The sequence below is a fragment of the Musa acuminata genome, chromosome BXJ2-3, assembly GCF_036884655.1.
Source record: "Musa acuminata AAA Group cultivar baxijiao chromosome BXJ2-3, Cavendish_Baxijiao_AAA, whole genome shotgun sequence".
Classification (NCBI taxonomy): Eukaryota; Viridiplantae; Streptophyta; class Magnoliopsida; order Zingiberales; family Musaceae; genus Musa; species Musa acuminata.
In genome coordinates this window covers 35,213,718-35,238,338 of record NC_088340.1, presented here as the reverse complement: position 1 = coordinate 35,238,338, position 24,621 = coordinate 35,213,718, and the positions used below count along the sequence as shown (strand labels likewise).

The 24,621-nt window shown below is 38.6% G+C and overlaps 2 protein-coding genes across 3 annotated transcripts; both read right to left on the bottom strand.

The window, feature by feature from the left end:
- Positions 1 to 6,603: 6,603 nt before the first annotated feature.
- Positions 6,604 to 16,726, bottom strand: LOC103979365 (uncharacterized). Of its 2 annotated transcripts, XM_009395485.3 has the most exons (8): positions 16,218 to 16,726; positions 13,388 to 13,479; positions 12,555 to 13,246; positions 10,542 to 10,612; positions 8,933 to 9,022; positions 8,664 to 8,861; positions 7,887 to 7,989; positions 6,604 to 7,048 (listed from the first exon to the last, which is right to left on the bottom strand). In XM_009395485.3, the coding sequence occupies exons 1-7, from the start codon at positions 16,593 to 16,595 to the stop codon at positions 7,924 to 7,926; spliced, it is 1,587 nt and encodes a 528-aa protein (XP_009393760.2). In that variant the 5' UTR covers positions 16,596 to 16,726; the 3' UTR covers positions 6,604 to 7,048; positions 7,887 to 7,923. The 2 variants fall into 2 exon arrangements, with proteins under 2 accessions (XP_009393760.2, XP_064956198.1); XM_065100126.1 differs by lacking the exon at positions 6,604 to 7,048 and having other exon boundaries at positions 7,887 to 8,001.
- A 2,816-nt stretch (positions 16,727 to 19,542) lies between these two features.
- Positions 19,543 to 24,599, bottom strand: LOC135607908 (probable sodium/metabolite cotransporter BASS3, chloroplastic). Its single transcript, XM_065100125.1, has 5 exons — positions 24,135 to 24,599; positions 22,770 to 22,865; positions 22,382 to 22,688; positions 21,192 to 21,439; positions 19,543 to 20,214 (listed from the first exon to the last, which is right to left on the bottom strand). The coding sequence occupies exons 1-5, from the start codon at positions 24,533 to 24,535 to the stop codon at positions 20,007 to 20,009; spliced, it is 1,260 nt and encodes a 419-aa protein (XP_064956197.1). The 5' UTR covers positions 24,536 to 24,599; the 3' UTR covers positions 19,543 to 20,006.
- Positions 24,600 to 24,621: the final 22 nt, after the last annotated feature.

Genomic DNA, 24,621 nt, shown 5'->3' with positions numbered 1-24,621 from the left:
GGTCTCTTCCACCTTCGATTTTGTTCGCTCCTTTGGCAATCGACTTTCATCCACCCACTCTTGGGTCACACCAAGATGAAGCACCGCTCTAGGACAGTCCGTCGCCTAGTAGCTCCCAAAGTCCCCCAACTTCGCTGCAATTAGTGCACCATTGTCTGAATCCTGGGCCTCTACCCCTACTACCACAATCTTCGCTGCGCACCGCCTCCTTTATAGCAACTTGAATGACAACACTGTGGCATATTCTTCAAGAGCACCCGCATCTGCGTCCTCTTGCCCCGTGCTAAGGCCTTCTGAACCCAACTTTGCCTTCGCAAATTGAGTCGCCTTAGTTCCTCCATCAAATGCTTCTCCGAGATAAGGTGCATGTGCCCCGAAGCTCCCTTCGTCTTTGACACCATACAAGATGAGTCCGCTCCGTCAGAATGAAGGACCCATGGAACAACATGATCTTACTCTTGCCTCTGCAAGAGTTCATGTCCTTGACCTCTGTCTAAGGAAAGCACTGTGCCTCTACTCCATGTTCCAACTTCTATGCTGGCTCCCTTCAAGCGGCTTGAGTACTTCGCCAAGTTACCCCCAAGTTGCTCCGCTCCTCGTTTTGCATTGAGTTGATGGTGGCCCTCGCGCCCACCATTCCACGAGTCAGCCCTCCCTTGAGTCTGATCTCCGTATCGACTCCAAGTATACCTTCATTTGTGTTGCCTTGGGTCACTTCCCCACTTGATCTCGCAATGCATCCACCAATGTATTCTCTCAAGCGAGATCATACGACGACTCCTCGCCGCTTGCTCAGTCCATTGAGCTTCATGGAGTTGTTGTTTGTTGAGGTACTCCTCCTCAACTTGTGAGGTCCGTCCCACATGATTCTCCCTCTGGAGAGCCGGGACTTATCCCTCCTGGATAACTGTCTCATTGGAGCAACATCTCTCTTCGTTTCGGAGACCACCATCCCCTTGGACTACTCCGATCTGCTGAACAAACTGTGCATTGTTTTGCCTCCTGCAAACACACTTGCTAGATTGCGACTCCACGTCAATACAGCCCCCGCTGCACCCCTCAAGGCCTAGCAACATGCTGAACTAGTTGCACCCTTCATCCTCCTACGGACGTATCCTTCACATGCCGAAGAGAAAGTTTCAATGCTCCATGGCGCCGAGTTTCGGTCGCCTTGGGATGACCATGAACATTCCGTCGTTCGCATACAAGCCCATGTATGAGTACCAAATTCTTCGAGCTAGCAATTCCCCTCACCTCTGTGAGCTTTGCATAACTCTTTTGGTCGTTGAGCAACTCATTCCACCTTGGATGGTCTCATCCTTTATCAACCGCCTCGCTTGCCTTGAGCACCATCAAGTATAGTTGTCAACGTTGAGCCATAGCTCAAACTCAACCATCCCAACCTTTATGCGCTTTACATTCTTCCAAGCTTGTCTGTTCTCGTGGTGCCTCTTGCGCGAAGGGTTGGCCATTCCTCTGAATGCCAATCTTAGATACCCGCTCCTCCGAGCGACTCCTTTTCCCTACATCTCCATGCCCGTTTTCCCCCAAACGGTCGCACGTGTGCTGACTACCCTCAACGCAGCCCCACTAGGTCCCCACGTTTGCCTGCAAAGTGTTTCTATGAGTGCTTGTCCCGCTCTGATACCATCTGTCACGGACTTAGCTGGTTTTGCCTAAGTCGTGCGGCACCCTTGCGTGTCCGTCCGCAATGGTCAGCCTCCCCGAAGCCTCCCATGGTCCCTTAGGTCCCACAAAAGAGAGAACAGGACAGAGAAAAGGCCTCACTCGGGATCCACAAGCAAACATCTCCGAAAAACACTTTATAGACAATGCAAATTACAAACAGACTTTACAAGCTCTGAACAGTTGCACAACAAAGGGTAAAATGGTCTATTATAGATCGAAAATCTCTCACATGTGTCCACATGACACAACCTTTATTTACAAGCCTAAAGCGGCCACCGACCCAACTAAAATGGGACTATCAAGCCGTCGGTCGTCCCCCTACATGCTGTACAAAGCATGAACATACCAAAAGACACGGACATACATAAGCATTACATCAAACACCATGTTTAGAAGTTTGTCCGTGACACCATACTCGATATACAGTCTCTGGGATATTAGATGGATGAGGGACTATAGGTATACGGTAACTGAGGACAGACATGTCCAATGGATTGGATTCCCCTGTATCGTCTGGGGACTACGACGTAGTGGCCTAGTGCGTTCGTAGTCGATGAGTCGAGTAAATTATTACAGAGATAATAATTTACTAAGTTAGAAGGAGTTCTGTCAGGTATGACTCACGGCCAGCTCGATATTGGGCCTAGAGGGTCACACACATATGGTAGGCATTGCGATGAGTAGAGGTTCAGATATGAGATATCCGCAAGAGCCCCTATCTTATTGGATATCCAATAAGCCCCTGAATTATTGGATCTCATGGACAAGATCCAATAAGAGCTCATGAGAGATTATTGGATAGAGATCCACTAATCTAAAAGACTTGGGTAATTGGATGCAGATCGAATACCCACTAGGGGAGAATCCATTAGGTTTTGACAGGGGGCCTTTATAAATAGGAGGGATTCAAAGCCTCGTAGGTTAGAGAGCCTTTGCTTGCCTCTCCTATTCTCCTCCTCCTCTCCACCTCAGAGCAGGCCTGGAGTTTTGAGGAGCGTCGTCGCAGCCCTACTGTGTGGATCACCGCTAGAGAGGAGGACGCTTGACCTCCTTTACCCTCTCCTAAAGATCTGCAAGGAAACAAGAATATAAGATCTCCCTAGGTAACACAATCTACTCTATACGCAGTTTTAAGTTTCGCGGATTTTGCGCACCAATCTTTGCACAAAGATGAACATCTCTTTGGGAATAGGGGATTTTGTTTTTCTTGTTCTTCTGTTGCGCATGTGATGTCGCCCTCCCAGATTTCCCAACAACCACTGCTTAGCAGTTCACCTAACTGCTTTCTAAGCTCTGCCAACTCTGGAGGGGGCATGCGGTAGGGTGGTATCGCTAGAGGCTTCACTCCTGGCTCCAGCTCGATATAATGATCTATGCCTCTGCATGGTGATAGAGTCTTCGGCAACTCGGGCAGCATAACATCTGTGAACTCCTTTGGGACGTTTGCCACCATAGCAGGTTCATGAATGACCTTCTTGTGTAGTGGCTCTAGCTTCATAGCAGTCACGAATGTTAATTCACCTTTTCTTACCCCTTTCTTCAGTTATACTGTCGATATCTATTGGGGGTCCTTGGTTCCTCTCCGAGAGATGGGAACCATATAAGGGTCATCACCTCCCATCATACATAGGGAGTTTAGGAACTACATTGACACCAACTTCGCCGTGTGCATAAACGTCAATCCAAGAATCACTTGGAAGTCATCCAATAGCACTACCATCATGTTCGTACTCCCGCTCCATGTTCTAATCTTGATGGGGACTCCTTTTGCTAGCCCGGAGATCCACTTGGCCTCCGAGTTCACCACCTTCATCCGACTTGGGTTCTTCTGCAAGATCAGCCCAAGTCGTTTTGCTTCTCGATCGATAATAAAGTTATGGGTAGCGCCCATGTCCATAATTGCACGAGTTGTTTGACTATTGAGCTTAATGTCCACATACATTAGCTCGCTACTCCCTGCTTTCAATGGCTTTGACTTTACGTTCTCCCCTACTTGACCCCGTAATGCATTCAACAAACGCATTGCTCCCGTTTGGGGACCTTACGACTCCTCATCGTTGTTGCTAGATTCTGAACTGCTTGAACTAAGGGCGACGACTTTGCCCTTATCTGATTTGGGGGGATGGATTGAAGTTGTTAAACCATTGAGTGCTTGTTTCTGTTGGCACTCCCTCACCATGTGCGGCCCTCCAATAAGAAGCATCCGCCAATTTTCGGGGCCTTGCCTTTTGAGCTTGGCCCTTTGTGGAAACTTTTCTTCCTTTATTCACCCTCGGACTCCTTCCCTCGAGAATATTTTGGAGGGCAATTTCTTGAAGATTGTTTCCTTTTTCCTAGGTCCTTAGAGGAAACAAAATCGGTGAGCCTTTTTGCGGCAGCAATTGCCCCGATCACATCGATGACATTCCTTCGATGTAGTTCTTATTGCGCTCATGACTTCAAACCATCGAGGAAGCTGAATAGCTTATCCTTCTCGGATATGTCATGTATGTCCAGCATTAGCATAGAAAATTACTTCACGTAGTCTCGGATGAAAGTACTTTGGAGAAGTTGTCTCAAGTTTCTCCTTGCGACGAACTCTGTGTTCTCAGTTAGAAATAAAGATCTTACTCTCGCTTTAAGTCCTCCCATGTGTCCACCCAACACCGACCTTAATGGATCTCCTCTCAACGGGTTTGCCACCAAAGTTTTACATCCTCATTCAAATACATTGTTGCTATCGAAACTTTGGTTTCTTCAGAATCAGGCCTCGTAGCTCGAAAGTATTGTTCCATATCGAACAGAAAATTCTCGAGCTCTTTAGCATCATGGGCACCTCCATAACAATGCGGCTCAGGTGCCCTCAAGTTTTGTGGCAGCGCAATGCGGGTGTTGCTTCCTCCTGCATTCAGTGTCCTTGTGAGCATGGTCACCCTGGAAGTGAGTTCTGCCACGACATCCTGCAGATGTTGCACAGAGTCTTTGATGTTCTCCGACAGTCGATCGATTAGGGCCTCGACTTTGTCGATTCGGGATTCAACTTCTTCTTATGAGCTCTTTACCCCAAGAAGCCTTCGCTAGCATTAGTAGAGTTTCTCCAAGCTCGCTTCAAGAACATCCAAGCGGGTTTCCGTTGTTGTAAGTCTCTCCTTATGGCTCTTCTTCCCGATTGATGCTCCACATTGCGCCTCCTCCGCTCATGGAGAGTAGCCAATTTCTCGCTCATCATGTTCACTGTCACGATCCTCCAAAGTGGCTCCAATGACATGAGAGCGAGTTTGCACTTGCAGCCCGCCTGCGGTTGCTTGGGGCAAAGGTCCGACTTGCCCTACCTTGCTTGATTCGCCATGATGCTTTGTCATGGTGAAATTATGAAGTTCCTTCCCTGCTTGCTGGCTCTGATACCACAATGTCACAGATAGCTGGAATTGCCTAAGTTGTGAGGCACCTTTGTGGCCAAGACGTGAACTTAGCTTGCGTTGCCTAAGTTGCGAAGCACCCATGCGCCAACTTCTCGGACTTAGTTGGGATTGCTTAAGTCTTGACGCGCCCTTGCGATATGCGTCCGCAATGGTCAACCAATTTGCAACCTCACTCAAGTCCTGAAGGACCTGTAAAAGAGAGTTGATTAGTTCAAAGAACGAGCGATGGATAAGTCCCGATGTCTTGTGAAGAGGGAAGCTTTACAAGCAATTTAGCGAGCACCTCGAGTACATAAGAGAAAACAGAGAAAGGAGAAAAACAAGGACTTTAGAAGGTTGAACGAACAACTGCAAGTCCACAAATAGCTGCTCACCGGGTGCCGAGTGCGAAGACAAGTTCCCGTCAAGAAAACGTGCGAACTTGTGAAGATTGTTGAATGCCCGACACTATACCGAAGGCCCATCCCCCATGGTGCCACCCAGGTGGTTCCAAGGTGCTGAGATGGCTAACGTTTCGGGCGCGACAGTGGACTGCAAAAAACAGCCCGTGGCCCGCAAAAATAGAGCCATTGTGGGCTGTTTTGCTCAGTGCAGTGAGTGGTCACACTATAGCGCTACAACTTGTTTGAACTTGTATTTTTACAAGCAAAAGAACACAAAACTAAGGCAAAACATCCTGCCAAGCATCTGTACGTGTAAACAAAAGCGACGAATGGTTCGTTGAATGAAATTGTTGCGGGTGTGCGCCGATCGTTTGTGAAAGTATACTCTCATGGTCGAGATCTTAAACGCATAGCACGTTGACATTTTATTTTTTATTTTTATTTTTATTTTTTTAACAAAGGATCAATTAAGACAAGTTTTTGTCCTAGGATATTGTCATAATCTGACAAAGTTCACCTCAACTTTAGATTAGTGAAATTGGTAAATAGATAAAACACTACATTTAATTGACTTCTTATCAACAACTAGCTTAGTTAATAAAAATCTTGAACTCAGAATCTTGTCTTCACCACTTATCATTTATATTATAAAATAAAATAAAATAAAATATTTTTTAAAAAAATTATATTTAACTTTTAGGTATATGAGGTCACATAAATAATATTGACTTTTTTTGGGGGTTCAATTATTCATTTTATTCCTACCCATATCTTAATTAAATTCTTAATACATGTGAAGATCATCGATAGTACTGTAAAAATCTCGTAAGAACCTTTCTGGGAATGCCACTAATTTTCACAGGAAAGTAAAGCTTATCAGCTGGGATATTATCTATCTTGTTCTTGGTTTCCACTAATTCTTAAGAGGAAAGCAACTACTGCATGACACAACAATGAAATCGTGCATACTTGTGATACATTCGGATGTTGTGAATATACAACAATCAATTCAATGGATATTCATACAACACTACAGTCAGTACATGCAAAAATGAATATCTTCTTTTTTTCGAACATCAATCCCTGGATCATTATTGCTTGCTTCTCCAAAAACATGTTACACACATGAATATACAACACTACAATACATGCAAAAATGAATCGATACAATGAATATCTTCTTTTTTCGAACAACATCAATCCCTGGATCATTATTGCTTGCTTCTCCAAAAACATGTTACACACATGAATATATAACACTACAATACATGCAAAAATGAATCGATACAATGAATATCTTCTTTTTTTGAACAACATCAATCCCTGTATCATCATTGCTTGCTTCTCCAAAACCATGTTACACGCATGAATACACACCGATGGCAACCTCTGGAGTGATAGCTTACCTCAGTTTCGTTCTGGTCAAGAGATCTCTTGTGCACATAAAACAGAATAAGTTGATGGAGAATACTGAGCACCCACAAGCCTGTGTTGCCATCTCCCTTGGACATATATGCTTCACATACCAAATAGGGACTTCACAATGGTCATCCTTAAACACTGGCTTAACTGCACCTGGTTCACATCATCTCACATATTAGCTTGCATCTTTTTCCAATGGTTGTCATGGAGCGTTAGAACGACTGAAGCAGCAGTTAAAAGTATCCTTAATATTTGAGTTTTGACTAAAGCAGGAATACTAAGAATAGATAACAAGTTGGGAGAATAAGGCAAGTATGAGGAGGCAGTAAACAGTTAGGTAGTTTGCTTCCTTCTATATAGCTTAAAACAAAACAAACAGAAATGATACGGACTCTATAGACCATTCTTCATTCTGATCCAAAGACTAAACCAAACAGGAATGCCGAAACTTGTACTGTTGAATGACACTGGAAAGGAATGATCAGAAGTCAACATAAGGCTCCAGGCAATACGAGATCTGGATATAGCCAACATACATTTTCCCCAATTAGTATAGAAGCATGACTCAAACTCTTGCCAACCAAGTGGCAAGGTATAATCACAAATTCACAACAATGCTAAACTTAACCAATTCACATTCCAGTCCAAACAACTTTTTTTTTTAGTTCTTGCTACTTTCTTGTCTTTTCATAATTTTTACGGGAGGAATAGTGAGGATGATGCAATCATTAGTAGGCTATTAGTGATGAAAATGTTGAAGTGCTTGGAAGTGTGAATATGAAGAGCTAAATTTCTATAGGTTTAACAGACTACAGCTCATCATTATTGTTATCCAAGTGTTTCCTCAATTATAAGTGATTAGCCATAAGGTAAACCTCTAAATTAAAATGGTCAATGGTAGACTTTAGAAAAAATTTATGGCTGGAAATTAAGATCCAATCTAGGTCCTGACAGATGCAGCCTATTTAATGATATTTAGCTAGTTGCTTACCATGGTCAGGTCAAAGCAATCTGTCATCAGTACCAAATTACTGTGAAATTTCTGATATATTGCGTTGTCGAGTTTCCTCTTCCTCCTCAATGTCATGCTTCTCCTATTCAAAGACCTTCAGAAGTTGAGAAGAATGATAATAAAAAAAATTACTAAATTACAAACAAGCAAAGTAGAGACAGTTTAATTCCAACAATGTTCCATAGTCATATATGTTTCATGTTCAGTTGATGATCTACTTCATTATCAGATTTAAAACTGAAATTTATTGGATTCAGAATCTTGGCCAAATTGCTGAAATTTGCTTCATGGACTCCAGAATTGGAATCAAACTTCTAAAAGAGGTACTGGTGATCATAATTGCCATAATCATAATATAAAAATATTTCGACATAACATATTGATACAATAATGTCTATTATCTCAGACATTATTAGATACAAAGGTTTGTGTCATAAAACATAACCTATAACATATATAACGATGTAATATCATAACTAATTATAAATAATCATACAATAACATATTAATGCATTAATTATCTAATATAGAGTATTCAATATACAGCGACAAATGAACAATATACTAATTGTAAAGTAATAATATTGGTTAGAAATAACTAATTACAAAGATATATACTAAGATAAACAAGTACATAATTGAGTTAGTATGATAAATAAATAAAGTTGAGATCTTTAACTCTAATATCAAGTATTTGAGTGGAAATTACAATGAACAGCATTTCATCAGCAGGATTTCGAACAAAAGATCCCTTACCTGTCTACTCTTTGAATGTGGAGAATTTCCTTTTGCAGTGTCAAGGTGTGTGGAATTATGCCTACTTGACTGCTTTTTACTTTGGAATGCTTGAATTCCATGGATAGATTCAATCATCAAGGTGCCATGCCTTCTAGATTTATTGTTATCCTCAACCAATTTGCTTGGACCCCATGTGTACATAACAAATTTCCTCAGCTGGTTAAGTATAAAACAAATGTTAGGTATACTGCAAGATCTATATCTGCAACTTTAATCTGATGATATACCTTATCCCAATTCTTTTGTGCACGTCTTTGTCTAAGGATATTTCTCATTGCAGTATCCTCGTAGCGAAGTTTCTTGATTCTAGCCTCACACTGTGACATAGAATGAAGTGCAAGATGTTGGCAGTTAGCTAAATTGACCAGAAACTATCATATAAGAGTAGTACAAAGGATAAGCTGTCACAAAAACCTGATACATGCAACAGTGGATGAAAAGTTCCAATGGTCTAGAGTGAAGGATTGCGCAAGATAACTAATAATGACTACAAATAGCATATACACAATTACCTCCGTAACAAGCTCAATAAAGCTCCTGAATAAATATCAAAAGCAACGTCCACATAGATGCTGTTATTTAACCAGCAATAGCCATTGTAACATCATGGGAAAGAATCAACACATGTGCTCAGAGTTCTTACTGTCTTATCTGTGTGCAACAACAATGATATATGATGACACATCTCACCCTAGTTTGAAACTTTGAAAAAGGGAAAAAGGTGTGATCCACAAATTATGATATACTGCAAAACACATAATTGATGCACATTGCACACATCTAGTAGGTAAAATTAGAAATGTATTCAATCAAATAATTCTAAGAGTGAAAACTGAGTTACACTCAATGTGGAAAAGAGTCACATGATCTCATACACAGAAACAAGATTTCAGAACCTATTATACACGAGGTTATACTTCGAACCTATTAAACTCCAGACCGAGGATTGATATTCAAAATGTACCAGGCATATCACCTAGGGCCAAGTACAAACCATTTCATGACCAAAATAGTTGCAGAACAGGAGGTACCAATGCTATTTGCGATGTATACCTGATAGCTTCTTATTCAATCAAGCACGCATAAGAATTAAGATGCAAGAAATCTCAATTTGAGGACCAAGAGACATGTTTGTTCATTTAGTTCACCAACTTGGTCATTATCATCACTTGTCAGTATTAGAAAAGAATCATAAATAATAGATGCTCAGAGGCTCAGACCAAATGGTAATGTACTTTAGGTGAAAAATTATAAACAGAAATATGTCATATGATTTAGGTGAACAAAACAGTAAGGGAATATGTACATGTAACACATCATTTCTAGAAACTTGTACACACACTATTATTAGTTCATATGTAGAATCCAGGAAGCAAAATTATTCAATATATCTAGATACCATAACGAGCATCAAGCCAATGACATACTACCCAAAAACGTACTTGGACAGAGTGGTCCAAATAGTTCACCGAGAAAAATGGCGGATGTATCTGTATCACAAATATTATATTGTACAGGCACCTAATCTCTTTGGCTTAACTAAAGAAATTTTTTTTCCAACATATCACATTTACAGAATTGTGTATGGTACATCCAATGAACTAGCGTTTATGCCACTAGGGCTTATGCCCAAGACAAGATTCACAACTCCAGTTAGACTTCAAATGTGAATTACTTTGACATCTTCAAGGTTTACCTACATGGCTTATTTACACAAGACCCCAATAAAATCATTCAAGGAGCTTAAGAATATAAGCTAAAATTTACATGATAGACAGTAGATGATGTAAACGTATGCTGTTATAACAAAAGAATGTGAATCATAAATGAAATTACCTGAATCAAGAACCAAAGGAAAATTGCAAGGCTAAAAGTGAAAAGACCTCCAACATCCGCAAGGAACCCCACTGCAAATAATGAACAAACAGAACTCATAACTGTGCAGAACATATAATTTTGATCAAAAGATTGAACATAAAACCACAAAAATTAAGAAAGAAATCCATGGGCCATGTAAAAAAGAATAAAGGATCTGTTCTTCCATCAAATGAACCAAGTAAATTAATATTTAGGAAAAGTTAACAACAGAAGATTTCTCCTTGTTGTTACAAATTTATGTAATTTCCTGCATTCAGCAATTCAAGAACCATTACCCTGAAATTGTTGCATTGTTCCTGTGGAAAATTACAGTACGAGTTCTTTCAATCAAGAACCTAAATAAACTCCGTCCGACACTGATTTTGGCAATCGGTCAAACTAACAGTATCAATATACCCGATGGTATACCAACCTTGGAAAAAATAATTTTGTGATATCAGGTACTTCTTTACCAACTCTCGGCCTCCTCCCCTCTTCCTCGTCCTCCTTCTTTACCTCCACTTCCTCCTCTTACTCTCCTTTTCCTCTTATTTTCCTCCTCTCTCCTTCTAGCATTGTGGTATATACCGGCATACTAGTGTGTATGTATGCTAGCTAGTACTGGACCCATACCAGTTCAGTTGGCAATCGGCATGGGTCTGGTTCCCAAAATTGCAATCCTTGTAAAAAATTTTACTATCTATCAACATAATGTGCATAGAACAGTCAAAGTAGCTAGCATGGTGCATGTCAATTGTCAAACACAAACATTTAATACATATAACTTCAAGGATCACTGAGTTACCATGCAAGCCGCCAGGAGACCAGTTTGCAAGTTCTTCTATTCACAAAGTGCACAATATAAAAAAGGTGTAACTAGTGCATGAGGCTTCCCCCAATGTGGGGGTTGGGAACAAAGTGCATAGTGTATGTTGAATAATTTCACCTAGTGTTTTCAGAAGGCACTCGGGCAAGGCGCGAGCACCTAGCAAAATGTCGAGGCAAAACGTTTCAATGAAGCGCCACTCAGGCACTCACCGGAGCTTAAGCACAGGGCACCTTGAGCAAGTGCCCAAGCCAAGTTTGGTCAGCTTCAAGCATGGTTCAATTGAATGAGCAACATGGTTCCATTGAACCAACTAACGTACCCCATGACAACCCCCCAACGCCCCCTCTCCTATCTCGTGCCCAACGCAATGAGACAAATCTGAAAGCAAATGCCTACGTCTATTGCCACTACCTTCGTCCGTCACTATAGCTCTGGCCACCATCGCCGCCTTCGTCCACAGCTTCATCTACCACAGTTGCATTCGTCCGCAACTCCGTCCGCCACCACTGTCGCCTTCTGCAACTTCGTCCGCCGCCCTCTCCTTCCCCCACCTTCCTCCACGACCGTCGGTTGCTTCTCTTTTCAGTTCGTTCTTTCTTATTTTGATTAACTTGTTGCACCATATTGAGGTGGTGCACTATTACTCTATTAAGAGTTAGAAATGTTTAGCACCATATTGAAAACACTATTTAGCGTGGTCTCCATCAACAAAACCCTATTTAGCATATTCCATCGAATTTGGCGTTAAACTTAATTGTTTTAAATTTTTTGTTATTAGAAGATAAACAATGCAATTTGGTATTTTATATGATTTCAAATTGATGTATCATTTTTATTTTTAAGATCTTATTTATCAATTGTAATATATATATATATTTAGATTTTAATATTCTAGAGCGCTTAGCACCTTAGGCGTTTTGGGACCTTAGCACCTAACGTTTTTAAAAACACCGATTCCACCATAATAAAGGACAATATAAAACCTCAGACTCCACCATAGTGATGACCTATATCAATCTACATAACCAATAGAATGATTTACTTTATATTTGGAACTTGTCAGTTTTCAATAGGATTGAACAAGATAGGGGTGTTCAAAAATATGCATGGATAATTTAATCAGAAGAACAGTTAAAACTATACACAAAAAATAATTATCTTACCAATTCCAATCATGTTTTCCTTGTCGATCTCGACAATGTAATCAGAAAGATAACTTATGTACAGCGTGGTGTTGACTAAACCGTCCTTGGAAACTTGAAGGGAGGCTTGGAGGTCACTAGACTTAGAAAAAAATGTTCCAGGGATAAAGTCATGAAATAGAGGTTGTATGAGGTTCAAATTGTTATATGCTTGGGGAAACAAATGGATTTTCAATACGTTGACATCTGACCCTCTGAAGGTTTTGGGCTTATCATCTGTATAGGTATTTGATTTCACTGTACCGCTAACGAAGCTAACATGCCTATTATTAGCATGGTCCTTTGCTGAAAGGTTGAACCGGAAGCCAACAGCAGCAGCAGGATCATTTCGGAGGTCAACAAACTGCCATGAAATATAATGATTTCTTCGAGGAATCTGACAGCTGTTGCACCTAAGAGATATGATAGGGCCACTGCTAGTGTTTTGGCAATTATATTCAACATAAGTTGACAAAGGAAAAACTCTATAGTCAATAGAGCCCGGAGTTCCAATCACCAGCGAATCAGGGCCACGTAAATGAGAACAGCTCATGCTAGAAATAGTGGTTATACTAAATTCCAAGTCATTGACAAATGAAAGTAAATCTGGAGCATTCGCAGGTCGGACTCTATGCACTTCAATGCTCCTCTTTGTAATAATCTGATACAGCAACCTGTCACAAGAGAGTTTTTTCACCTTACAATGTTGCTAACAAGGATAAAATTTTGCATGAATAAATTAAACATGATTGACCAAATTATCAATCCTTTAATGAACTTGACATTTTCAAGTAGAGGAAGGCATCCACACTTACGCTGACAATAGACCAACAAAAAGTATTGAGCTTGCTACAGAAAATGTTCCACCCAGCTCTGTTTTCCTCTTTATCACTGCCTTGTTGTCATCCTGTATCAGAAAGTAACAAACAAAAGCCACATTACATAAACCATCTTCCTAAGTGCATGTTATGTCACTTTGTTGTGTATTAAATTGCAATTAGAAGTGCACAAGTTCAGCTATCGGCAAGCAGAATTTAAGAATTCCAGGCAATCAGCAGCAATACTACAATGTAAGGAAAATAATGAAGATAACTTATATCTCTATTTGTATAAATAATATGCCAAGATGTAAAAGTTTACACACTAATGCCTATGAAGAAAGTATCAGAAAGGACTTTCACAGAAATTCTATGAAGAAAGGAATCAACTACCAATTGGTACTATCCCACAAATCCATCAAGCTAGTACATATCATGTGGTATGATACACCTTGGCACACTAGTGAAAGGATATCTAGATTTTAATTTTCAGACTGATACTGATTACGGCAATCAGTTGAACAGGTACAATAACATTGTCCTGAGCCAACCTATATGATCCATACCAGTACTTGGTCAAACCAGAAAACCAATCGATACATCCTGGTCAAACCAGTATTTGAAACCTTGGTTTAAAGTTTAAACATTAGTATTTGTTGACATGGCATATAGTTTGTTTGCTAGTGTGTTGAGAAATTGTCAAACTCTATGGACACAGTATTTAGTACATAAAGATACATTAAGTGCAAATTGGACAATGTACAATTATTATATCTGAAACTTAATGAAACATAACAATCAATCATATAATTCAAATGCATACAGAAAATAATAAACAAAAAGTTTTAATGCAAAGATAAAGTGGTGGCTACCAGCATACTTTGTTAAAACAATGAAATAAGAAGTAGGGGGAGAGTAGCAACAGGTTGGAAAGGAAAGTTACACTTGACATACACTTCTTATGAGCAGTATAGTACATTATAAAAGGTTCTGAATTGCTTAAGCTTATTCTTCGAAATATAATTTTTTCTAAAAAATAATAATAATAAAATTTCTCATTCTACTGCTAATACTCCGGAAGATCCTGGTGTTTCTAGTCTAGTAGATCTCCCTCCACATGCAAGTGAAAAGGAAATTCCATGCAAATCTATAGTTAGTTGTGATAGCTATTTTAAGTAAAAAATTTACTCTATATTTTAATGCCATAATTGACATTTCCTGTCTGAAGTGGCATGAATGGGTTTCATCTTGCTTAGTTGTACCAAGAAATTTCCTAGTTAGATGTTTACTCAGTACCAGATTGTTCCATGAGATCTGTTGCCCATGAGTTCCCACCATCATTTTTCTAACAAAGCCATATTGTGAATTGTCGAACCCCAATTCTAGGTAAGTTCCCTTGGACCCCCCAATCCTTAATATTGTGAACTGTCGACCAAGAATCCAACACCAGCCTTCATTACATATTCCCACCTTCCATAGAAAATTGTAACATTATAATGTATATTGCATTATCCACCCACTCTGAAAGTTTGAAGTGTATCAATAGGCTAGAGAGGAAAGATTTCACAATGAAAAGACAGGTGCTCTTTCAGCATCAAGTTTGGTTCAGTCACCACTTGGTCATATTGTCAAACTATCAAACTCATACCTTAACTACAAACCAGATTCTCAGATATCATAGCTATTAAAATAATAACCCACAATTCCCAAGACAACCCACATTGGATTTTCCGTAACAAAATAATAATATGTACTCAATTTGCCTTTCTTTTTATCAACTTATATCCAACCTATCATGACTCATGTTTTTTGTGAAGCATATAGAGCATACTAAAATATACTACATTTTCATAAATATATAATATATAACATGGTACCAGAACCCAGTCTAGTTTGACCAATCCAATGTTAACCAAGAAATTCATACGTAGTATTTTTGTATGCCCGAACCCACATAATACAAATATTTTTAAATGTCTTGTAAATTCTGTTGAACCAGTTTCCTAGAAGAAGGGACCTTGAAAATGGCCTTTTTCAGAAGTTAAACTGGATTTATCAGACGACTCATAAAATCATGGGGATGGCCAATGATGAAAATTAGGACCACTTAAGCTATTCAAAGGATAGAAACATACTGCAATGCAACAATGGTAACAACAAGCCTCTTAATCCCAACTATTTGTGTCAGGTCACAATGCACCTTTTCAATGATTCCACATTGCTGGGCTATACCCTGTGATAACCCTAAGATCACACTACTCTTTTTCAGTTTTCTTTTTCTTTTTCCATCAAGACTTATTGGGTCTGTCCTCCCCACTGCAATTTAGCTCACCTTTTAGTGTCATTGCACCTCAACCTCAAAAAGGTTCCACAACGGGCAACCATGGACTGGAGTTACCATGCGACTTCATATACAGTTGCCCCTGTACACATGGAGTTAACGAAGTTACCATACACTGTCATGGGAAAAGCAAATTATACGCACCAAGACTGTGATGGAAATTTACTTGCAGCTCATGAGCTGAACTAATTTATTTTCATTTGCAATCACCTTGCACTTTTGGTCAACCTTTATCTTCTCACCTTCCACTGAGAAGGAGACAGGCCATTTCTATCGTATGACTGGCATCAATGATGTCGAGGCAAGCAAGGAACCAAATATGTAGGTGTCAATCAAACAAAGCCAAACCATCTTACTCCCGAACTCGTCTAACCTCATCATATTACCGGACACGAAATCATTATATTCAAAAGGTAGGTAATAAATACGAATCCGACATTGCCGACCTAAAATTTGAGGTCCGAAAGGAGGGGGAAAAATACTGACCAACCAATGGTTGGTGTCGTAGAACATGTCGGAGCGGCTGATCCACCAGCGGAGGCGGAACCAGAGGCAGCGGCCGCCGTCCACCCGGGTAAAGCGCAGCGCGAGGCAGAAGGCGAGCCAGACGAGTAGCGCGCCGAGGGTGGCCTCGAGCAGCACGGCCTGCGACTGCGTGAAGCGCTTGATGGAGTCGACGGGTAGCACGGTGGTGAGGAAGGTGGGTGGCGCGGACGACACCCCGGAGCTCACCACCCACCCGCCGCCCGTCTCGAACAGCGCGCAGCTCCCGTTCACCAGGTACCGCCCCGGCTCGCACGCGCATAGCGTCCCGTTGTACCGGAACGCCATCGCCGGGCACCCACCGCTCCCGTCCTTCTCCATCGATCTCCTCCACTTCAATCGAGGCGTCAGGAAGAGGGGCGCGCTCGGATTCTACTCTAATACGATCTGAGGGATGACTCGCAAACGAAGAAGGGAGAAGGGGGAAAGCTTCGCAACCCGTTGGTTCATTAACTCAATCAACAGCGATTGATAATAATAATAATAATAATAATAATAATAAGATGGGGGTTGCGTGGCGTCGAGTTCGATGGCTTCAGGTTTGTCTGTTTCCTCGCTGGAAAGCATGTGAAGGAGCAGCAATAAGTACTTTCTGGTTGCTTCTTCGGTGCTTAATGGCATTCGTGGTAAATAAATACGAATATTTGATGTAGATAATTTATGTGTAGTATATATATATATATTGCTGAAATATTCATTAGAGACATTACTTATATGAAATTATCAAGACGGTACATGTAATCATCGATGGTTTTTTTTTTCTTCCTTAATATAATTAAATTATCATAAATAATATGATACTTTATTTAAATTATTAACTTTCTTATTTGTGTAATATGATTAAAGAAATAATTAAAATTATTTTTCTTAATTACATGAATAAGTTAAAAATTTTATCAATCAATTAATAATTTATTTATTTATTTCCTAACAAATGATGTGATATTTAGAAAGTAAATTGTTTAAATTCTATTTCTGTGTGTTCATCATAAAAAATAAATATTATAATCTTATCTTTATATGTATGAAGTAAAATAAAAATTAAAATTAAAATAAAATTATTCCTTACCTCTTCAAAAAGTGGCTCCCCCTCCCTCAATTTTAATCGAGCTACGAGGAGAATATTTCCTAACGAGAGGATCTTGAGGAGAGATAAGATTCTTTTTTTAATCCACTTTTATTTATATTTTAAAATATTTAATATTATATTTATTATAATTTATATGATTTATAATAATATTTTAATTTTTTTAAAATTTATAATTAATAAATAACTATCATTGAATTATGATGTTAGAATGATTTATTTAATTAGATATATTTATGTTTTGAAAAATTATGTATGAATTTTTATGATTTAATTATTTTAAATTTGGAATCACAAAGTTAAATTAGTTAATTCATGAAAAGAATAAATTTGAGGTTAATTATTAGTTTATAATTTTTTTTAAAAAAAATATTTTTTTAAAAAAATAAAATATAATTTAATAAAATGAGTCAAATTAGGGTTTAACCTTAGTTAAGTTGATTGGTCTGACTAAACTATGTGGCCAAATATGACATAACACATAATCAAGCATAACTCAACTCATATAGTTGAGTATGGTCCAATGTGGTTAGACATGATGCATCTCATATGGTTATATATAGTTTAATCTATGTAGCCAAACATAATCCAACCGTTAGATATAGTCTAACCCATATGGTCAAATATGATCATGTATGATCCAACCCATATGACCAAGTATAATCTAGGTCAAATGACCAAGTATAACACAGCCCATAGCTAAGGGTCAACCCAACTAATGAAGCTAGGTTTGCCCAATTACGTGATTGACGTTAAATACATCGTTGTCTCTCTACCTAGACCATTGTACCTTAGCCTAACCCGCTACCTAGGATAGACATATGTAGCGCACATAATCTATCCAAGACTCAAGTGGGTCAATTTGATCTAGGCTAATACTATGTGACATAGTCCAATTTTTTCTTCTTTTATTGATTTGAGCTTGTTAGTTAATTGAATCAAACAAGTTTAATCGATTCAAAGTCAGTTTAGAGTTATTTCTAACCAACTTGATTAGTTTAAATATATTTAATCTAATTAAGAACAATCAAATCTAAATTAGATCAATATATGATGATTCTAAACTGGTTATATGAAGATTTGATGTTGGTTCCATTAAGTATAGTCCAATTTCTTCTTCTTTATTGACTTGAGTTCGTAAGACAAGTTTAATTGATTCTAAGTTTAGGATGATTCCAAACAAACATGATTAGTTCAAACCTATTTGACCTAATTGACATCAATCAAATCTAAATTAGATCAATCTATGATGATTCTAAACCGGTTATATATGAAGATTTGATGTTGGTTCGTTAAGTCCTAATTGAATTAAATTTAGTTCAAATGAATTAAGTTATTCTAATTATGATTTTGGTTGATTGAGTACTATTGAGAGCTTGATATCTCATATCATATGTTATTATTTGATGTACTTAAAAGATTTATTTGAAGGGATCATTTAGAAATAATTATTAATTTTCTATTTTTTATATTAAATTGATTGTATTAATATTATTATTACTATGTAGTTTATATGATTATACAAAGTGGTTCACGTTACAAATGCAAAAGGAGCTACAAGTCTATCATAATGTGAAGCCACTAATAAACATAGTATAATAAGCAATATAATAAACATGATCTCTCGTAATATTTTCTCATAGATACATATATAAATGAATAGATAAACATAAATATATCTATATCCACAGTAGAATGATTACTTAATAAGTCGTTAAATATGACGACTAAAAGAAATCTATATATCTTTGTTGTTGTGTATGTTATCATGATATATTGTATATGACTAAAGCATAATTTTATTTATTAAATTATTATTATTGTTATTTTTCTATCATATGAGTTTCTTATTGAATTATCATATTATCATTTCATATTAAATTATTGACATTTGTATATGATTTACGAATTAAATTATTTTTCTTTCAGCAAAATCCAAAACATTTAAAGATGTCAATTACTGGTTAAAACAATCCTGGGACCGAATTCCATCTTTAACACTTATCATTGCAAAGAAAACAAAATACAATGACTCGTTCGTTAATCCATAGCTGCACGGAGATGAGACGTTATAGACCATTACTGGATAGCTTGAGCACATCCAAGAAACAGTGTGAAACACTATATCTTCAGTTAAAGAATCAAATTGTTGGCACCTTGACCTTATCCAAAACAAAGAAGTGAATCATGCGAACTGTGTCAGAATATTGATCATTGCGCTATTACATTAACACCAAATCGGTAACAGAATGTTACTTCTCAAATTCTATAAGCATTTACTTCTAACCCTATTTGAGCAAGGCTTTGGTCATATATATATATATATATATATGTGCCATGAGATAATTACAAAAGAAAATTGTGGTGCCAATACTGAGCCCCTCATGGCCTTTTCCCCTGAAGCTTCTCAGCCACATGCAGTATTCACCTTTACTATCACAATGCCAGACAGCTTCCACCATATGTTTGCAACCAGATATTGGAACGTTTATCTTTCTGATACCATCAACATATTGTACTCATGTTAACATGTTTTCCTGTTTTGCTTCCAGATCAATATGGAGAGCTTAAGAGTGCCACTTTCTGAATGGGTCAAGATCGCACTCTATGGAAATTCAAGGGTTGATATCTGAACATGTTTGGGGTCAAATCAGCAAAGCGATGTCTCTAATCCGTGATCCGTTTCCCCAAAATGATGCAAGACATAAACCCATTATGGCCATCAGAACGACTGAGCATGCAGCAGGAACTGCATGAGTGCTTCCCAAAAACTGTGTAGCAAGAAGCCCAGCAAGGGTGGAGCTCTGCATCCCCGTGCACAGTGAAATCGTTCTGCAAACTGACTCTTCTTGCCTGCAAAGAACAACAAATAAGGATGAAGGTTAATGCAAAAAACTCAGTTGAAGTTTAGTGCGTCTTTAACACCAAAAGAAGCTGCTAGAGTAGACCACAACTTACAGGCGTGTATCAGTTGCATACATGCCAGCAGTTGCTTTTGCTTACAAGGAACTAAAAGTGTTGAGCATTACACCACAGTATATCTAAATTGCAAGTCTGAGCTACTGGCAAATTCTAGTATAATAAAAGAGAGAACAAGTGATCATCAAGTAAATGGTGAATGTGTGGGAAGTCTATAATCACACAACAGGATCGGTACTGGGAGGGGGAGCATGCTCCAAAGCATGTTAGAAGCTGTGATTTGCTGCCCAGATTTAAGATCTTCTCAGATTCAAACTTATTATATTTCCAAATTATAATCCTTCTAGTTTACATAGTACAAAAGCCATAATCTTTTAACTGTTACATTCATCTAGATGTGAAGTATAGCAGCTATTCCCATACATGAATAGTGGAGCGAACATGCTTGATGTACCATCTTTAGCTTAGCTTTAAAAATTTTGAGCCATGATTTATGGAGAAAGGATCAGTTTTTAACTAGAGTTGCATAAAAAGGAAACACAATGTGAAATTAATTAAGAATTAATGACTCAATAATTAGACACATAAAAACATTAAAAAAAAAAGACAACTTCTGGTCATGAATATAAAAGTGTTGTACAAGAAGTTATCTTATTATGTCCATATTAAGAACAATGACTCCATTATAATGTAAGACGTAGTTGTGTACAACCTTCAATGGAAGATTTTGAGATGGAAAACTATGATGCATAAGACAATATAAAAATTCCAATAGCAACTCGAGCAAATACCATTAATTCAATATTTCCAAATTAAAGCCAGTCAAAAAGACCAAATATGCATCAATAGAGTAAAAAAGAAACAAACAAACGTAGAACAAAATTGATCACTATCAAAGGAAAAAAAATTACCTAAAAAATGGAAATTTGGCAAACCAGTAACCCAACACAAAGGCAACAAGATGAAATGTCAATATTGGAAAAAGCAACATGAGACCATGTGAAGACAAGATCTGGTTCCGATTAATAGCAAGGGGGCTTCCGATGCATAGTGAGGTGCAAACCATCGCGAAAAAGGGCATTATAGGTTGGATAAAGTTCACAACAGCCTTTGCGTAAGTGTTGAGAACAAGGCCCAAAGCAACAGGAACAAGTACAACCTGTAAAAGCAACATAAGCTGTAAGTGACATACAAGCAATAAAGTCACATGTCATCAAACATTCACATTGCTCCTCAATGAGATTCCAAAAAGGTAGCTCATGGAACATTAGACCTCTACATGATCATACAGTTTAAAATAGTAAAACATGAATGCCAATCATTTTGTATGTTAATATTAACTATGTAATCGCTGGTAAAAACTAGATAGATGAAAACCATTAGGCTTATTGTAGAAATGTATGAAAAAGACTTGATCAATATAGATATTTAACATATCCACAGAACAAATTTTGCTAAAGATGATTCAACACAGCAATTATTACAGACGATTCTATGTAAGTTTTCACACATGTGACCATTATTATGCCAAGGAAAGAGAATAAAACTGGATAATTCTTCAAAGATAGAAGAAGATCTAAATAAGCCATCAAAAGAAATAACACACAAGATTAATTGCAGAAGTTTAATAAGAAAACCTAGGTCTCAAAAACCCAACCTTGTCTCAGACATCTAGCGATGTATCATCTCATATCCCTTGGATATTGCACAGACTTTATATGCTTTCAATAAATTTGAACATCTAATTTTGGCCTTTATCACATGATAAAGAATCAATAAAATCAAACAAACCATGTTTATGATATCTTTGCTAATACTGCAACCTCCTTTGGTTCCTATACCACAAACATTATTGCATATACTACTTAACACATTAATACTAAAGAGACATGCTGATTTTTAACTGATCAAGTGTAAGTACCAGAAGTGGCTTTTGCATAACAAAAGCTGGTTGTTTTTCTTTTTTTCACTTTCTTATACCAGTGAACTTGCACGAAACATTTCAACATCAATAGTGCTCTTATATACGAAAATAGTTGATCCAAGCCTTTTTCTAGATCATTCTACTATATACTATGATTTGCAAATATGTTGTCTTTACCTGCAAAATGGACTTGGACATAGCAACTCCATCTACTGGGACCACAGAGCCAATCAGAAGGCCAGTAAGAAGCGGTGTCATAAGTACAGAAGAGATTGTTGTTGAGCTGGTTAGTAGAATGCTTAAGGCCACGTCACCCTTGCTCAGGAAACTAGCATAACTTGAGAGTTGTGCACCCGCAACACAGCAAGTAAGGATAAAGCCAGCATAGAACATAGAAGGTGCTCTGAATATCTTCGCAATCAACAGGCCTAATACTGGCTTCAGCACATATTGCGCAATATATCCAACAGATAAAGGTAAAGGTCTGCAGCAGATAAGTCATAATGAAAATACTAATTTAAGTAACTCATTGAATAGAACAACTGGAAGAGATAGAAAAAAGAACCTCTTGAAGGCAAGAGCAAAATCATCAATAGATAGCCTGATACCAATGGATAGCATAATACCTCCCAGAGCAGGGGCATAATATTCTTTCGAAACCCTAGCAAAGATCAAGAAGAAATCAGCTTCTCCAGGTTCAAAATAGATAAATAAATGTGACTCAGACATGTCTTTTTTTCTGTAATCCAATATCTAGGAACTACAATTCTTCTAACCAGTTATAGTGAAAGAAAAGCAACAAATTATACAGAGTTTGAAGTAGAATGTCAAGTAAATTCTCAAGTTGTCAGAAAAATTATTCATGTATCAAAAAAGTTCTTAGTCAAAATTATGCCAGGTCAAGTGGGAATAAAAAGACGAGGTGCTACCAGTAATCAAACATGCTATTTATTGTTCCATTATCACTGCACCCATACAAAATCTCTCTACATCATTCAGACTACGAGATCAATTTGAACCTTGCATTCCTAGTTTTTCTAAATCTCATGAACAGAAAAGAGTAAATCCTTGCGAACCTATACCATCAAACTCTCCTAGTTCCTATTTAAATTATTGTTTATGAACATGTAAACCAACTACATCCATTTCATTAATTCATAAACTAATAAATAAAGCCTCATTTTACTGACACTAACCACTCATTGTGTCTCAAACATAAAACTTTGTTTATTCACTTCACTGTACATAATTCTTTTATTCATAATGACAAAAATCTATGAAAACTTCACATAGGGACAACTCTTTAGACTACATTAAAGAAGCACAAAGGTAGTATATGAAGTCTATCAAGATTCTTCACCATTAACTGGACATGATTAATACAAGCTATACTGAAACCTCATCAGCCTTTCATATGATCAACAATTTCCTAAATCCAGAATTGTTTTATCTGTGTGAAAGGAGCAGCACTAGAATATCATGAATGTGTCATTAAAGAAATAAAGAGAATCAATGCAACTCAGCACTTACTTTCCAAAAGCCAAATTCAGCGCATTTCTGTAATCAGAACAATACCAGATTGAGAATAGAAATCCTTCCATGATAATTTCGAAAATGACAACTCAAGATAGTTTCAATATTAGGAAGATAAATAAGTTGATCTTAAAACTTAATGATGCATGTATCCATTCTTCAGGCTTTAATTTACAGCCCTTTACTCTGACATCCAAGAAGTGCATGCAAATCAACAGCTTAGCTTCAATCCTTACTTCATGATCATAATTGTGCAATCACATAAATCCCACCGCAAACACATTCAGTACCAGAGAAAGAACTAAAACCCTAATCACACTTCGACACACAACCCCCCAAACAACCACCTTATATCTAAAACCGAAAGAAAGGAGATAAGAAGGGTTAACCAGCTCACCAGGAGAACGTGGCGGGATTGGCGAGGGCGGCGACTGCAGTGGCGGCGACGACGAAGGGGAGCAGCAACGACAGGCCCTGGGATGGGTCGCCGGCGGCCTGGTCGGCGCCTCCTCCGCTGCCACCGAGGAGCTCCCCGGGGCCCGCCCCGAAGGAGAGGAGAGAGGCGCTGCCCTCCCTCCGTTGCCACCCGTCCCTCCCCAGCCTCGGGAACGACGTCGAGCACGCCGATGCCCACCCCCATCTCCCGCGCCCGCGGACGGCCTTCAGTGTCGGGAAGCTGGACGGACGCGGCGCCGTCACCGCCAACGAAGGTGACGGAGAGGCTTGACCCCCGGGAGTCCGCCGGAGGGAGGGACCGGCGACGAGGCAGCCGCAGGCGAAGGCTGGGAGCGCGGCCATGCCGGGGAATCGGTGGGCGGATCGGCCAACGGAATCAAAAACACGAAGTAACGGTGGGGTTTTAGTCTACTTCGATAGGCATACGT